This window comes from Pelodiscus sinensis, chromosome 1 (assembly GCF_049634645.1).
Source record: "Pelodiscus sinensis isolate JC-2024 chromosome 1, ASM4963464v1, whole genome shotgun sequence".
In the NCBI taxonomy this organism is placed as follows: Eukaryota; Metazoa; Chordata; order Testudines; family Trionychidae; genus Pelodiscus; species Pelodiscus sinensis.
In genome coordinates this window covers 208,690,534-208,708,355 of record NC_134711.1, presented here as the reverse complement: position 1 = coordinate 208,708,355, position 17,822 = coordinate 208,690,534, and the positions used below count along the sequence as shown (strand labels likewise).

General features: G+C 40.0%; 1 protein-coding gene across 8 annotated transcripts in view; it reads right to left on the bottom strand.

Moving 5' to 3' along the window:
- SH3KBP1 (SH3 domain containing kinase binding protein 1) overlaps positions 1-17,822 on the bottom strand; it is a 328,394-nt gene that overhangs the window by 46,076 nt on the left and 264,496 nt on the right. For all 8 annotated transcript variants that reach the window (XM_075913646.1, XM_075913587.1, XM_075913595.1 and 5 more), the window contains 3 exons: positions 17,446-17,547; positions 9,096-9,147; positions 291-371 (listed from right to left, as the gene is read on the bottom strand). In XM_075913646.1, coding sequence (XP_075769761.1) covers positions 291-371; positions 9,096-9,147; positions 17,446-17,547 — 235 coding nt within the window. The remainder of the gene's footprint in view (positions 1-290; positions 372-9,095; positions 9,148-17,445; positions 17,548-17,822) is intronic.

The following is a 17,822-nucleotide window of genomic DNA, read 5'->3' as shown; positions in this document are numbered from 1 at the left end:
CTACTGTGTTGTCTAACTGATGGAAAATATGATGCATTTCATAGGTATATGAAAGTGAGCTAGTGATTTAGGTTAAGGAGAGTTAACCTAAAGTTATAAAGCCAAGTTATAAAGTTTATAAAAGGAAAAAAAAAGAAATGCATAAAAGTAAGTTATGGCACATCAATCAACTTTCATGTGTACAAAATACACTTAATTAAACCTATCTACTGATTGGAAAATGAAAACTTTAAAATAATCTCCTCTGTCCATCTCTATTCAAACAGGAGACATAGGAGCCTATTTCATACCTTTCTCCTCTGTTCGATTAGGAAGACATTCTGGCCTTTCAGGAGGTACCTTTTTGATTTCATGTTTTCGGTCTGTGGTACCTGTCAAAAGAAGGGAAAATTCAGGATTTTGCAAAAAGGTATCTGAAAACAAATCAAGCAAAAAGGTATACATTCAAATTTAGACACACCTCCCATTTTGATTTTTTGATTTCCCAATTTTCATGACTGTGTAGTCTTTGCAGCCAAGTTACCTGATTTCTAATACATTTCAGGAGAGAAGGCACATGCAAAATGAAATTGTAGAATATTTTGTGAAATGTGCACACAAATATTCCATTCAAAATATCAAGGAGTCAGAATACATTTTACAATCCTTTCACTCTATATTTTTGTTAGAATAAAAAATAATTCAATGAGGAGAAAGTTCTGTAGAGTAAGTCAATTAAATGGGACTTTCTGATGCTACAAAAACAGTCGAATATCCAATGTATTAATTGATCATGCTGTCTTTATAATACTTAACACAAATAAAGTACAGGTTTTGGCAAAATTTCATTGGCCAACTACAATTTAATTTAGCAACGTCTAAAACAGCTATGTAACACTTTTATTTTGTTCAATCTGTTTCACTGCATGTCATGTAGCACTCAAGCATATTTAAATTTTCTGAATATGGCACAACACTTGCAGCTGGTCCCTAACACTCAACTCATCAATGCAAATGGCCCCTCATTAGTGGTTGTTACTGGCCATTGTTTCTCTATAACTGCTCTATTCAAGACAGGCAACACTTGTATAGCTCATCATGCCCATAAGCATTATTAAACTAAGACACGCCCATCAAATCACCCTTTTATACCACAGAAGAGGAAAACACTACTGCTAGCCTCTCTAAACTCAGGTGGAACATCCTGAGAAATTTACATAGTGACAAAGGATTGTAAACCAGCTTGCCAAGGTTTCTAGGCACGAGTAACACACACATCCATCTCAAGCACAGGATGAGGCAATAGTTAAGGCCCTGATTATACTACAATACAAAATAGAACCCAGCTTTAATTTGTAATATAGACAAAGGAAAATTCTAAGCATATTAATTATATTTCTACCCTGTGCTATTTTTAATAGACTAGCTTGATTTTTAATTATTTAGCATGCAACTGGATCTAATTGTTCATATCATGTCCAACCAAGTATTCAAAACAATAAATATCAAAATTCGCCTCATGTTAAGATTGGAAAAGTACAATGCCATGTTGGTAAAATAGCGATTTCACATAGTGCTTGATGGCAGGAGATATTAATTTATAACAACAAGTCTAGCAATCTTCACCCAGGAGCTCCATTTCAGATTTTGGCGTGTGTGGGGGGGCAACCTGTACATGCTGCAGATAGCTGCAGCGGCACAGGAGCCAAGCGAACAGAGCTGTAAACATGGGAGTTTGAGTGGGAGTTCTGTTGGAGGGGCAGTGTGCTGGGAGAGAAGCTGAGCCCTGATTAGGGTGAGGGGCTTCACTGATTAGGGGTCCTATAAAGGTAGCCTTCCAGTCAGGCAGCGGAACAGATGCCAAGCAAACAGAGCTGTAAACAGGGGAGTTTGAGTGGGAGTTTGGATTGTGGGACTTGTTTGGAGTTTGTTTTTCCTGTGGAGGAGGTGTTTTGGTTTGTTTTTGTGTTCACCTGACTAATAGGATTTTGGTGAGAAAATAGATAAAACACAGAAGCATTAGTGGCCATGGCCCAAGTAGTAGAGAACACAAGGAGGATGATTGGATGTGGTAGCTGTAGTATGTACATGATTCTGGAGGGGGTATCTGAAAGGAGTTTTGTTTGCATGAAGTGCCACCTGATAGAGCTGTTGGAAGAAAAGATCCGAGGACTGGAGATGCAGATGGAAACTCTGGTCGAGTTTAGAAGGGGGTTTGAGCAGATGATGGGGCAAAGGCATGACGTGGCTGAAGGGGAAAGCTTAGATATGCAGATGGAAGCAGGATCAAGGGCCTCAGAGGGGGGACTGCTGGGCGAAGAAAATGGACAGCGGAAGCATGTGACTCAGAGGACCAGGCAGAGGAAAAGATGGGTCAGTGAAGGAAAAATAGAGCTCAAGAACAAGTATGTGGAGCTGGAAAACGTAGAAGGGGTACAGCAGGTAGATAATGAAGATGGAAGGGTAAGGAAGAAGAGAAGAGTGGCTAGTCCCATAGATAAAGGGGAAGACTTAATGGAGACAACACCAATAATGAGCATTAGGATTACAAGGGAAAATAGGAATGGCAAGGACTTGCAGCCAGAGGAAGCTAGAGATAGACCAGAGAATTTCACTGTCACTAGGAAAAGGCAGGTCTATGTGATTGGGGACTCCTTATTGAGAAGAATAGATAGGCCTGTAACCAGAGCTGATCCAGAGAATAGAAGGGTGTGCTGTCTGCCAGGTGCTAAGATAAGAGATGTGGAACTGAGGTTGAAGAGAATTATTAAGGGAGCAGGAAGGAATCCATTGATCATCCTTCATGTAGGAACAAATGATACGGCTAGATTCTCACTGGAACGAATTAAGGGAGACTATGCTAGGCTGGGGAGGATGCTCAAGGAAATTGAGGCTCAGGTGATCTTTAGTGGGATTCTGCCTGTTCCTAGAGAAGGGCAACTAAGATGTGACAGGATTATGATGATCAATAGATGGCCTAGGCAGTGGTGCTATAAGGAGGGCTTTGGGATGTATGGTCACTGGGAGGCATTTATGGACAGAGGACTGTTCTCTAGAGATGGACTTCACCTAAGTAGGGAGGGAAATAGACTTCTAGGATGGAGGCTGGCTCAACTTATTAAGAGAGCTTTAAACTAGGAATTTGGGGGAGATGGTTGTGAGATGCCCAGGTAATCTCTATGCCAGATTTTAACACTGAGAGGGAGGAAAACGAAGTAAGAAAGGATATAGTTGGGGGTAGGAGAATGAACATGAGGAAGGGGGGGGTGGATACTAGTCTAATAGGTCATATTGGAGGTATAACGTCTGTGCCAAATTGGGTAAAGAATGTGAATGAGGCTAAACAGCAAAAATTAAGATGTTTGTACACCAATGCGAGGAGCCTAGGTAACAAAAAGGAGGAACTAGAGCTATTGGTTCAGGAAGTGAAACCAGATATTATAGGAATAACAGAAACATGGTGGAATACTAGGCATGACTGGAGTACAGGTATTGAAGGGTATGTGCTGTTTAGGAAAGACAGAAATAAGGGTAAAGGTGGTGGAGTTGCATTGTATATCAAAGATGAGGTAGATTGTAAAGAAATAAAAAGTGATGGATTGAAAAGACAGAGTCCGTTTGGGCAAAAATCACATTGGGGAAGAAAACTATCAGATCCTCCCCTGGGATAGTGCTTGGGGTGTGTTATAGACCACCAGGATCCAATTTGGATATGGATAGAGACCTCTTTAATGTTTTTAATGAAGTAAATACTTATGGAAACTGTGTAATCATGGGAGATTTCAACTTTCCAGATATAGACTGGAGAACAAGAGCTAGTAATAATAACAGGGCTCAGATTTTCCTAGATGTGATAGCTGATGAATTCCTTCATCAAGTAGTTGCTGAACCAACAAGGGGGGTGCTAATTTAGATTTGGTTTTGGTGAGTAGCGAGGACCTCATAGATGAAATGGTTGTAGGAGACAACCTTGGCTCGAGTGATCATGAGCTAATTCAGTTTAAATTAAATGGAAGGATAAACAAAAATAAATCTGAGACTAGGGTTTTTGATTTCAAAAGGGCTAACTTTAGTAAATTAAGGAAATTAGTTAGGGAAGTTGATTGGACTAAAGAAATTATGGATCTTAAAGTGTAGGAGGCCTGGAATTATTTTAAGTTAAAGTTGCAGAAGCTGTCAGAAGCCTGTATCCTTAGAAAAGGGGAAAAAATTATAGGCAGGTGTGTTAGACCAAGCTGGATGAGCAAGCATCTCAGAGAGGTGATTAAGAAAAAGCAGAAAGCATATAAGGAGTGGAAAATGGGAGGGATCAATAAATAAAGGTACCTTATTGAGGTTAGAGCATGTAGGGATAAAGTGAGAAAGGCTAAAAGTCAGGTAGAGTTGGACCTTGCAAAGGGAATTAAAACCAATAGTAAAAGGTTTTATAGCCATATAAATAGGAAAAAAACAAAAAAAGAAGAAGTAGGACCGCTAATTACTAAGGATGGAGTGGAGGTTAAGGATAATCTAGGAATGGCCCAATATTTGAACAAATACTTTGCTTCAGTCTTTAATGAGGCTAATGAAGAGCTTAGGGATAATGGTAAGTTAACAAATGGGACTAAAGATAAGGAGGTAGATATTACCATATCTGAGGTAAAAGCCAAACTTGAACAGCTTAATGGGAGTAAATCGGGGCTTCAATATCTGAGATATAGGTGAGAGGATTATTCTAGGAGGGGTGGGTGAGATTTTGTGGCCTGCACTGTGCAGGGGGTCAGACTAGATGATCATAATGGTCCCTTCTGACCTTAAAGTCTATGAGTCTATGCCATGGGAGGGGGGAGGGGAGAGGGGGAATGAAAGCATGGGGAGGCAAACTGAGGACAGCAGCTTCAGCAGTATTACTGAGCATACTCAGTACAAATCAAGCACCAAAGGGGGGGACCAATTCCTTCCGCCTTCCCCCTACACACACATCATCTGTATCCCAGGGCTACTAAGGCACTGGAAAACTCTGCTTTTTTGGCAGACAACTTAGCAGTTAGCTAACAGGAGCACTGAATCTAATTCATATATAAAAGAAAGACAATTAAATATTAGTCCCACTCTGCTCTACACTAACATTCTGACATCTTATGGCAAGTCACTTAAGGAACACTTCTTAAAACCTTGTACTCCAAGTGGAGCATAGGTCATCCATAAGTCTCCTCCACTTGAGACAAAACTTCTAGTTGACTCCAGGAGTACCCCAGTTGTTGTCCTTCATTCTCAGCAGATCTTCTCCACGTTGTCCAAGGTCTTTTGCGTTTTCCTTGCAGGTTCCATGTGAGAGCTTGACGGACTATGCTGGATGATGGTTTTCTGAGAGTGGGGCCTAGCCATCCCCACTTTCTTTTCTTACTTAGCCTTAAAATGTTAATGTATATTCTTACTTAGTTACTAACTCTGGGAAGAGGGAGAGACCCTGTCAGGACTCCTGGGTTCTCTCCCAGCTCTGGCAGGGAAGTTGGATCTAGTGGGCAGATACGTTTCAGCTCTATATAAGAGCATCAGAATGGCCATTCTGGGTCAGACTAATGGTCCTTCTAGCCCAGTGTCCTGTCTGTCGTCATTGGCCTATGCCAGGTATGTCAGGAGGAATAAACAGAAGAGGCAATCATCATAATCCATTCCACGTCATTCATTCCCAGCTTTTGGCAAACAGAAGGTAGGAATATCATTCCTGCCCAGTCTGGCTAATAGCCATTGATGGACCTATCCTCTTTGAACTTATTATGTTCTTATTGGAACCCTGTTATAGTTTGGTTCAATAGTTAACCCTCAATATTCAGTTAGCTTTTTAGTTTTCAAACTGGCACTGAACACAGAGCAGAATTTTTCAAGGAACTATCCACAAGGATTCAAGGATCTTTTTTAAGAGGTAAAAGCTGTTTTAGACCCCAGCATTTTTGTATCTATATTTAGGAATATATTTTCTCGTGTGCATTATTTTGCACTTATCGACCCTGAATTCCATCTGCCTTTGTGTTGCCCAATCATCCAGTTTTGTGAGATCCCTTTGTAACTTCGCAGTCAGCTTCGGAGTACAGGCAGTTCCCGGGTTACATGGATCCGACTTACATCGGATCCCTACTTACAAACGGGGTGAGGCAACCCCGCACTAGCTGCTTACCCCCAGCAGACCAGGGAGACGCGAAGCTAGCGCCCCCCCCCCCCCACCAGACCAGGGATATGCGGAGCAGCTTTTCTCAGCAGACACCTCAGCTTGAGAATAAAGGACTGAGGGAAGTGAGGTGTGGGAGAATAAAACTGAGCTCTGGAGAAACGTTTGGCTAGAGTTTCCCCTACAATATGTACCAGTTCCGATTTACATACAAATTCAACTTAAGAACAAACCTACAGTCCCTATCTTGTACGTAACCCGGGGACTGCCTGTAGTTACTGTTTACCCCTTTTTCAAGAACATATATGAGAAGTTTAACAGCAGTGATTTAAATGCAGATCCCTGAGCACAACATTTTTCCTCCCTATCTTTTACATGGAATACCCGGCAATGTTTTCATGATGATCCTATGATCCTTCAATTACCTGAATAACCAGCTGTTTGTTATTCTTAATCACCTTCTCCCTCCCTCTTTTTTTTTAAACAAACTCTCTGTCCCAAAGGCAAAGCTGCAAACAGCCCAAACTGTTGCATTTGAGAACTGCCTCTGGAGTCAGGGTGTGGGCTTTAAGCAAACCTCAATCATGAAATCCAGGGGTTCAAACTTAGGAGGGAAGGCTACTGCCCTCTAGATTCCCCCTTTCCTCCCCCACCCCTTCATCCTCAAAGTACTGCACAGACATTACCTAGACATACTTCTGCACATACACAGCATGGTTCAATCAGTAGACTGGACTTGGAAGTAGGAACCTGAAACACCTAAGTTTTTGTCTTGGCTTTTGTCCCCAACTCAAATGACCCCGAGCAAATCATTTAATTTCTCTATGCCTCTATTTTCACTTTGAAAAAGAGTGCATATCATCTATCTGGCAAGGCTATTGTAATGTTGTTGCTTTGAAATGATTGTTCTCCCAATTTTACGGAAGGGAAACTTGGGGCAGAGATATAAACAGAAGTGTAATCCTTTAAAGAGATTTCTACAACATATGCTGGATTATAACTTCATTTGTGGATAAAGCTTTGCTGATTTTTTTTTTTAACAATGCAACCACCACTGACCAGTAGATGGCAAAGTTATACTGCTCTTGGTGAGCAATGATTCAGGTAGATCATCTGAATAACAAAGATTAAAATTAAATATTGTTAAGTGTCTCAAGATAAAGTAAGAATGAATTATTGGCATGATTAAACAAATAATAGAAACAACTGATTGACTGAGTTAAATTTATATCAGAGTTTCGTGATTCACAATAGTGAACTGAAACACAAACTTGAAACAAACAATAGGCAGAAAACCACGACTAGACTGGCTATGTCTACACTTGCTTATTTACTCTAAATTTCCCAAGCGTGGTAAGTAATGGCGGGAATGCCACTGTAGAGCAGCCTTTGGATTTTTAACCGAGAGGTGGGAAAACAGTGATTAAAGTCCTTTGTCCTCACTAGTGCCTTCACCACTATGACAACAACTGGGTGGAAAACAACTAGTGGCCTTTGAGAACAATCCATTCATTCTGAGGCCAGGTCTACATTAGAGCTGGACAGTCGGGTTAAGGCATGCAATTCCAGGTATGTAAAATAAGTAGCTGGAGTTGACTTACCTTAAGCCAAACTTGGCACAGTCTTCACAGAACAAATGCAACTGACCAGAGCTGCCCTCAGCGTTCAACTTAGTTAGTCTTAAATAGACTCACTAAATCAAACACCAGAAGATTGATCTCCAGCACATCATGTGGAGACATGGCCTGAGTTGTAATTATGACCAGAATACAACTTGAATTCTGTCTTCGGGGCTAAAATTTCAAAGGCACCTTAAGAAACTTAGTTGTGTATATTCCATTTAAAAGTAGTCACTTGTTAAAATTTTATCCTAACATCTTATCTGAGGTAAAACTGATTTTCATTACTTGGGTTTCATCATGGTTCATTCTTACATGAATAGAGTCTGCTCACCCAGAAAACAATACAGATATGTACCTCAGTTTTCTTGCTTGTTTTCCCTAACAGCTGCCTTTGATTTAACTCTGTGTAGTCAGGCAGAATATCATCAAGCAGATAAAATGAAGTACATATAATATTGATAAAAATAATCCAGATATCTTCCTCATTCTCCATAGCAGGGATAAGAGTTTTAAAACATGTTTAAACCCCCATGCTTAAACATGGTGATACTTAATTTCCACTGGGCAGGCAAATTGTAGTTGTTATGTTACCATGACCAATAGTTATCTCCAGTTCAGCTGCAGTAGTATAGTTTTGGACTTAGCCATTCTAAAAATGCAGCTATATCAAGAAACTTGGTTACAACATAGGTTGTCCTCTAAATTAGTTTCAGTGTGATTCTATGGTTAGTAGTGCCCTTATGCCTACCTATAAAATAAGGAAAAACAAGAAACTGAAATTACGGGATTGAACCTGCAACTAGAGCCACACATTTGGATCCCTGCACCAATGCAGATCCAGTCTCAGGTGTAGGGCCTAAGTTGCAAATGGACAGAAAAAAAGGCATGTATCTTTAGCATAGATGGAGCCTGCAGATGTAAGTAAATATATTTTCCTACTACAGTTTATATTCCCTAACATTATGACATTGCCTTGCAAAAATGTCTTTATGTACTTTCATGCACTATCACAATCTGTTTTAAATCCCAAAAATTGTTTCATGCTTAAAATAATGGTTTGAAATGAACCATAGTATTTCAGATAAATCTTCTATTGTATTATTTTCAAAAAAGAACTGGAACGTATCCTTTTTTAGTTCACTAACAATCTATTTAGAAAACAGACCAAAATCTTTCATGGTTGTGTAAACTTTTTTATCTTGTATCCGGTTTACTGTTAGTGACTGAGCCTCTTCCTGCATATTGGGTTTTGATACTGATGGCATCTATACAAAATTGAAAATACACATGTTCTATATGAAATGTGTTTCTTTCATGTATATTTTATAAAAGCATCAGCGCCTTACCTGACCCTTGTTTAATGACAGAAGCAGATGGAGGTGGTGGTTTCTTAGGTCTCTAAAATCAAGGAAAATCAGAAAACAGATTGCTTGTAAACACTTGAACTCACACAAACGTTTGATGTAATCAGATAGTACTTACAGTGAGAATTACATGTCCTGTCAATCACAAATTTCACAAGTACTAAATTTATTTAAAAGATTTTCAGGAAAGAACTTGTAATTGAGTAATAATTTGCCACTTCACTATTTTTATACTTGAAATCTCTTTCAGAAAAATGTTCATCATTAAGTGACTACTGATTAGTTAAAACAATGGCCTTTTGAATACTGAAGTAGCCTTTGCAATTAAGATTTAATCTTGTAAATATCCAAAGACATTTTTAAAAATGGGTAGGCTATCCAGGAGCTGAAATGTTTCTTACACTATGTTGAAACAGAAATGCAAGACACAGGAAATACTACAAAGGTTACATTTAGTCATTTGCCAATATATGGTTGTTATCCCATTTGTGAATATCTGCAAGCAGTTATTAAGGCTTCCCATTCTTGATTAAACAAAGCTAATTATTTGCATTGAGAGCCTATTATTCATCATTTACTCTTATTGTATCTGCTATCACCATCCTTCCTACTATAACTAAAACACTTTACATGTTAAACAAACATGATCATTGAATTAGTTCCAGATCTCTTTTTCTTCTCTATTATGTAGATTAGCTCTGGGTGGTGTTTCCTTTTGTGTGCGCGCGCATGTGCACCATATTGACGTACGCTGTAAATGCCTTGGAGTGAATGCAAAATGAAACGGGGCATATGACATGCTAATTTAACTCCACACTTAGAATAAAAGGTCAAACCTGTTGAGAATGAAACTTTTTATACAGATAGTTCTTATGTTCTTATCTATAGATATAGATAAAGATGTATATCTATGTATAGATATGTATATATAGATATAGAGAGAGAAAGAACATTTACCTAGTGTTGCTCGGATCCTTAAGGAGGTCCTCATGGCAGGGGGCTGGAGATGTGGGGGGTGGGCAGGCACGAGAGGTAAGGAGGGGATCTGGGCAGGGGACTGGGTGTGCATAGGGCAGGCTGAAGCATTCCAGATTCGTACCAGGATTCTAGCTCTTCCCCTTCCTATACCTATCGGGGAGCAAGAACAATGTGCACAGCTCATCTGGCCCCTGCGCGCTCCAGCCAGAATGAGGAAAGCAGCAAACTGTGCACTTTCCTCTCACTCTTTGACAAAGGGGAACAGCCAGCAATGTCCACCTGTATGAATCTGGGGAGGGAAAGGAAGCTCAGGGTTGGGGCAGTTCTGGATAGTAAGGGATGCCCCCAGCCAGCCCCTTTCATCTGCCTGGTGACTGTCTCTCTTTTCTGTATGGTTTTATGAGAAGCAATGCCAATCCAGGCACATACCATTTTTCTGGAACTACCAAACCCTTACCTTGCTTTAAAGTTATGATAAGAGGAAGCTGTATAACAAATTAGGAGTTCTTCTATAAACAGACAAACGCTCAGATATATAGTAGATATATTTCTATTTACACACACACACACACACACACACACAGAAAGAAATACAGATACTATCTCTGGTATTCCTCATTCCTGATGATTATTATTCCTACTTAATCCCTAGCAACCTAATGATTCCAGAAAAAAAGCCATTACCTTCTTGACTAAGGAACACTGTTGGGACACCTTTATTATAGGTGGAACTGGTAATGCCACTTATTAAGGTTGCCTGATACAACTCATTACAAGACCATGTTTTCAGTTGCTTATAACTTCAGGGCTGAATTTTTTGAGGGAAGTTGAACAAAAATTATTCAAAATTCAGCAAAGTTACAAGCCTGTGAAATAAAAATCACCATTCACGGGTGCTTAGTAAAGATTTACTAAAGCTAGATATCTACAGCAGAGGTGGGGAACCTCAGGCTTGGGGCGACATGTGGCCCCCAGTTTGCCTGGATCCATCTCCTAAGGCTCAGGGCTCCCCTCCAGCAGTGGGGAGTCCACGCTGACACTCCATTCCCTCCCTCTCACCCCCTACTGTCCCACTATGGGGCTGGTGCACACAAAATCTGCTAGCCTGGGCCCTCAGGCACTGGTGTGTAGGGAATGTGGGGAATGTCTTTCTCCTTCTCAGTCAGGAACCACGTCAGTGAGATTTTTTTTGGGGGGGGGAGGGGGGTTTCGTCTCACTTGTCAGCAGCCCCAACTAAAAAAAAAAAGGTTTCCCACCCTAGAACTACAGTCTCTGAGGATTCCATTCTCACTGAATATGGTCAATTCCCTCACAGCTCTTACATCCAACGACAGTAGGTTCACCATCCCCGTAGAGTAACTGAGTATATTCCAATCCAAGAATGATGGGGTTCAAAGGCCTTCTCTGTAGTGGCTACTCTAGGGCAGGGTAAGGCAGGACACTGTGCTGGAAACAAAAATGATTAGGGGTTTGGAACAGGTCTCATATGAAGAGGTTAAAAAGACTGGGACTTTTCAGCTTAGAAAAGAGGAGTCAAAGGGGGATATGATAGAAGTCTATAAAATCATGGCTGGTATGGAAAAAGTGAATGAGGAAAAGGTATTTAGTTGTTCACATTACATAAGAACTAGAGGGTCACGAAATGAAATTAATAGGTAGTAGGTTTAAAACAAACAAAAAAGTTTTTATTCACACAGCACCCGGTCCACCTGTGGAACTCCTTGCCAGAGGGGGTTGTGAAGACTAAGGCTTTAACAGGGTTCAAGAGAGAACTAGATAAATTCATGGAGGTTAGGTATATCAATGACTATTAGCCAGGATGGGTAGGAATGGTGTCCCTAGCCTCTGTCAGAGGCTGCGAATGGGTGACGGGAGAGGGATTGCTTAATGATTCTCTGTTCTGTTCACTCCTTCTGGGGCATCTGGCATTGGCCACTGTCAGAAGACAGGATACTGGGCTAGATGGACCTTTGGACTGCCCCAGTATGCCCAGGCAGCACAGAAGATGAAGCCATCTGATTTGAATACAGAGGGCACAAAGCAGAGGGAGAAAGAAGTACATTGGGCCAAAGAGTCTTATAAGACTGGGACTAGAGGGAAAGGGAGAGACCCCTTGATTGTAACAGGGGGGAGACAGACTGGCTAGACAAGCAGATACAGGGAGCCAGTGGCACCAGGACAGACTGTGATTGGTTAAATGGGGCAGTCGGGAGCACAGAGGTGGAAAAGGAACACTAGGGTTGGTAGGGCAAGGAGGCTGGGAGTGAGAGAGCAGGAGGGACTTTGGGGTGGTTGAAGGGGATGAGGTGGGAGGAGGAGGACACTGAGATTGGGTGAGAAAATGGAGGGAGGGTAAGCAGCGGGACTGGAAAGGCAGAGACCCGGACAAATAACTAGGGAGGAGACAGGCTGAGTCCAAGATTGGCTGACGAGCCTGAGGATGGAGGGATGGAGACTGTGACTAGGAGCTAGTGTCAGGAGCATGATGGAAGGAAGCAGACTGCACAAATAGCAGAGAAGAGGAAATGGGGACTGGCTAGAAAGGAGAGTGCAAGTTAAGGCATGGAGGAGCAGACTGGAACTTGGTCTTGAGCCAGGGAGGAGACTCACTGGGCAAACAGTTGAGACTGGGATGAGGAGCCTGAGAATCATCAGATAAGGAGACTTGGGCAGGAGCCAAGGGGTGGAAAAGAAACAGAGGTGGCACAGAGACTGGTTGGAACAGATAAGTCAGAAGGCTCAAGCATGGAGGTTTGAACTAGGGATGTGAACGACTAGTCAACTATCTGATAAGCAATTGCTTATTGGATAGTCAACACACTAGCCAACTAGTTGCTCCCGCCCCACCTTGCTGCCTCTATCATAAAGAGACAGCAAGGGCGGGGGGAAGTGGAGGGGGTGCTTAAAAGCAGCAGTCCCCAGCTGACCCTGAGCCCCACATGGCGCTGCCACTTTGGAACGGCGCTTGCAGCTTGGGGCCAGCGGGGGACTGCTTGAGTCCCCACTGGCTCCGTGCTCCCCGCAGCACTTTCACCTTTGAAGTGTAGCATCTCTGGGGCTGTTGCTACACTTCAAAGGTGCAGGAGGCTCCCTTATCGACTAGTCGAATAGTTGATGCAATTGGCTCCTCCTAGCTTCATTCCTCTTCCCTTCTCTCCACCCAAGCTCCCTTCCTCACTGCCTTTCCTCCCACGCTCTCATTCCTCTTCCCCCACACTTCCATTCTGCACTGGCTTTTCCCCTACCGCACCTCCCTCCCCCATGCTCCCATTTCCCACTGATTCTTCCCACCACCCCATTCCTTTCCTCCCCTATTCCCCACTACTTCTCCCCCTTCTTACCTCTTACCCTCCAGAATGGTGGCCAAGCATATCAGTCTTTAGCTCACCTGGCACATACAGATCTTGTGATGCCGTCTATAACAGTGCCATGCAAATGTCTGTTTTCACTTTTGGGTGATATTGTAAACAAGAAGTGGGCAGCATTATATCCTGTAAACAAACTTGCCTGTCTGAGCAACTGGCTGAAGAAGAAATAGGACTAATTGGACTTGTAGGCATTAAAGTGATACATTATTTTATTTTTGAATGCAGGACTTTTTGTACATAAATCTATATGTACAAGTTTAACTTTCATGATAAAGAGATTGCACTACAGTACTTGTATCATATGAATAGAAAAATAATATTTCTTTTTTTTTTGAAGTGCAAATATTGGTAATAAATAAATATAAAGTGAACGCTGCACCTGTAGTCTGTGTTGTAGTTGAGTGCAATATATTTGAAAATGTAGAAGACATCCAAAATATTTATTATTTTTAACAGTGTGATTACTCACAATTATTTTTTAATCGCTTGACAGTCCTAATTAAAATCAGTAAAAATTGGGAGAAATGGTTAAAATAGACATTCATATTATCCATCTAAATTAAAAAAAAATAAAAATCTAGTTCTGTAAAACTTAATTATAGTCTTACTCTTTGATCACATACTATCATTTCCACCAGACCCTTGCATCATTTAATACACAGGATAGACAGTACTCATTTTATGAACTCCTATGTCTTTTTTTTCTCCTCTTTGTTTAATGTGTGCCAAGTTTTTATTGCACAATGTTCAAACCCTATTCTGAAGGCAAAACAATTTCTTCAAGGGTTCATTAGCATAGGGTTTGAATGCTTCACAAACATTAATGAATTTATATTCGTAATACCCCTTTAAAATTAGAGGATGGTATTATTTCAATTTTACAGTTTATTTGCCCCAAAAATGTCATTTCAAATTGACCAAAACTATTTGCAAATTTGTGCCAAGTTTGCCAAATAGTTTTGACCGGATGGGGGGGAAAAGTTAATACATTTGGATAACATTTCATTTTGATCACATCTGAAATATTTTAACTCGATTTCAGACATTTTGTCAAAAGCAAAGAAAGACTAGATGCTGAATATGGCTAGAATAATGAGGTGGTGAAGCCACTGGCAACTCCCTTATAAGTTTTAACTCAATAGTTAGGGCACCAAATGAGGTGTGGAGACCCAGGTTCAGTTCCCTCCTCTGCGTAATGTGGAGCAGGGAGTTGAACTTGGATTTCCCAAATTGCACAAGAGTACCTTAGTTACTGGGCTGTGAGATATTCTGGCATATACTTGGTCAGTCTTCCCTGAATCTATTCCACTTGTATAATGATTAAAGCAAGATTTTGAAATTGGCCTTCCCACATCCCAGGTGAGTGTCTTAATCACCAAGCTAGAGAGTTTCTCTCACTCTGGCTCCCATCCCAATGACTATGAATTGCCAACTATGTGGTAAACTCAGATATTTTCTGTTTTCCTACTTAACTCTTGACACTGATTACACTAGAAGATGTATCATTCATGACATTAATCCATTCAAGCACTTGTTTCCTAACACTTCCCTCTACTTTAGATGAGCAGAATTGGATAAATTCATATACTCATTTTTGGAAAACACTAATTACACCTGTTCACAGTATTCATCAGTAGATTTCACAGATACTTCAATTACCATGAGAAATAATTACCATCAGTACTGTAAAAATTAAAAATAAAATGAACTATTCAGCTTTAACCACAGCCATAATTAGAGGCCCTGGACATTCTTTATTGGTGTGATGTTCTCATCTCTTCCCTTTTCAGAATTCCCAGTTTTCATTCTCACATTCCAATTAAAGACTAAAATGCCTAGTATGTAAGCACATGCAACACGCACGCGCGCACACACACACACACACACACACACACACACACACGTATATGCATGCTATGTCCATGTAAATACTTCTATGTGACATGGAAGTTCAAATAAGAAGATAAAAAAATCCTCTCCAATTTTTCACAACTCTGGAAGCAGAAAGATTCCTGAGGGCATCCCAGAACATACATTTTTCTTATCCAATTAAACAACATATGAGAAGCCAATAAGTTGGCTATTTTGAGGAACTATGGAGTTTTACCTCACTATATATAATGCAGCTCAAGAGACTAGTCAAAAATGCAAAAGGAGGGGACTTTATAGTAGAATTTTAAGAAGACAAATATTTATAGTTTTCAGCATGTGAGGGATGAAAACAAAATTTTTGATGTAGTAAGCATTTGCTAACAAAGACTTGGTATAATGAAGAAAACACACAAGAAGTTTAATCAATATAATTGTATCATTCATGTTCATTTACTTGAAACTAAATTTGTAGATGGATTATTCAGAAGGAAATAAATAGGGAGTGTCTGAATTTTCCTGTGTGAGGTAATCTAAGCTGCAACTTTTCATAAAGAATGGGCTTGCATTTATAGCATGGGATTGTTAATAGTTTTTTTGACACGTGGGTAAATCATTGAGATTAAAAAATAATGTCAAACTATAGGGCCTAAAGGTGGAAACCTATTTATTTAGGCACCCAAGGGTCCTGATTTTCAGAAGTGGTGAGCAGTTACAAATCCTACAGAGTATCTACAGTCCTCATGTGATAAGAAATTGATAGACTATCACAAATTACTTTGGCCTGTATGCAAGTACTGGTTTGTGGTCATACTGGTTTGTGTTAAATAGAGGGGTCTGACAAACATATTTTCTGAAACACGTAAGAAAATCTCTTGTACAATTTCTTATATAAATGATATAAATGATATTTTAAACAGCTACACTACTTTTAAAAGAGTATAATGTTCTTAGATTTTAAAAAATTTGAAAGTTCCAACAGATGGCTGTACAACAAATGCTGGATATGATAAAACATTTTTCTTCTATTATTTGAAAATTCACCCGTGCATATTTTTTTCAGGTTCTTTGACCTTTCTAGACATCACCTTTTTTCCATGTCCAGGCGCCATGCTCTTTTCCAGGCTATCCACTTTAATGAGGAATGACATTTTAGTCTGTGAAAGTTTCTGTTGCTCTCACAAGACCCATAATAAATTGCACCTTCATCTTCAATAATTATGCTTCTGAGAGTTGTTTTGTGATTTCTTTATCAAGCTTTCGAAGTTATTTAATCTGGTATCCAATTTTACCATCCGTCCCTTAAGAGCAACTGGCCCTGAATTTTGATTTTATCATTGATGGTTTACATAATCACACTGAACTATAAATCTACAAGCGCATGGTATTACCCTGATGACAGAAGAGTTTCCTGAAAATGGGGTAGTTTCTTTAGAAAGGACGAATCTTCGAGTTCTCTCAGAAAATGTAAGAATTTCTAAATGGTGTTAGGGAAATAAACAACATTGCCTATCTTAAAATAAACAGCAGCAAAAAGAACTTACCCACAGTTTAAAAAAAAAAAATGGATTTTGACAGAGCTTAAATGAACATGTCATTAAACAGGCTTAGCTTTCTTCTCTCAAACACATGCTAGAATTTCACCCATTTCTTTCTGGAAGAGTGCTTTAAATTATGGCTTCTGGCAAGACAAAATGACATCTGTCTAAAAGAAGTTGGTAGACTAATGTTTCATACTGTATCACACACACTGTAGACATGTTAATGATTTTGATCATTATTGCACCATAAAAACCGAGCAAATTACACTGTGATATCCAGTCATTTGGTCTCAGATGAACGGAGAATGTAGCACAAAGGCTTTAAGAACAAGATTGTTGAGGTTGGATGACTGGTTTTATGGGCCAGCACAATACCATCCAAGGAATTACATAGTAAGACCTCAAGCTATGAACAGTCCATGGATAGGTGCTGCTGTTATCCAGCACTTTCCCTAACCATTTTTGTTTTATTTTTCTAAGTTTAATCTGTACGAATCACAGAAATCCAGAGAAGAATTTCAGCTCAAATTTCATCCTATATGAAAAGTAAAACAGCGGGAAATAATTACACTTACCTCTTTTTCAAAATCAGGGGGAAGAAGCTTGACAAAGTTATCTGGAAACACTCCACGCCTGCCATTGAGTTCTCCTTCCCACCAGCCTGCATCAATGCAGTCCTACAATACATGGAAGTAAAATGTCAAAAATTAAATGAGTATGCATGCTATATAGATTTTTGGGTTGAAAGGCTGTTAGCCATAGCCTGCTGCCTTTTCACGACAGCAGGACAATTTTCTAGAATTTCAGGTACACAGAGCTCTCTCCTAAATAAAAGCTACAGTAATCACTCTGGCTCATGTTGTGTGGAGCAAAGAGGAAAGAACAATAAATGTAAGTGTTTAATCAAGTTTGGTTGGGCTTAAAGCAAAATGCTATGATTTGATACATTAAC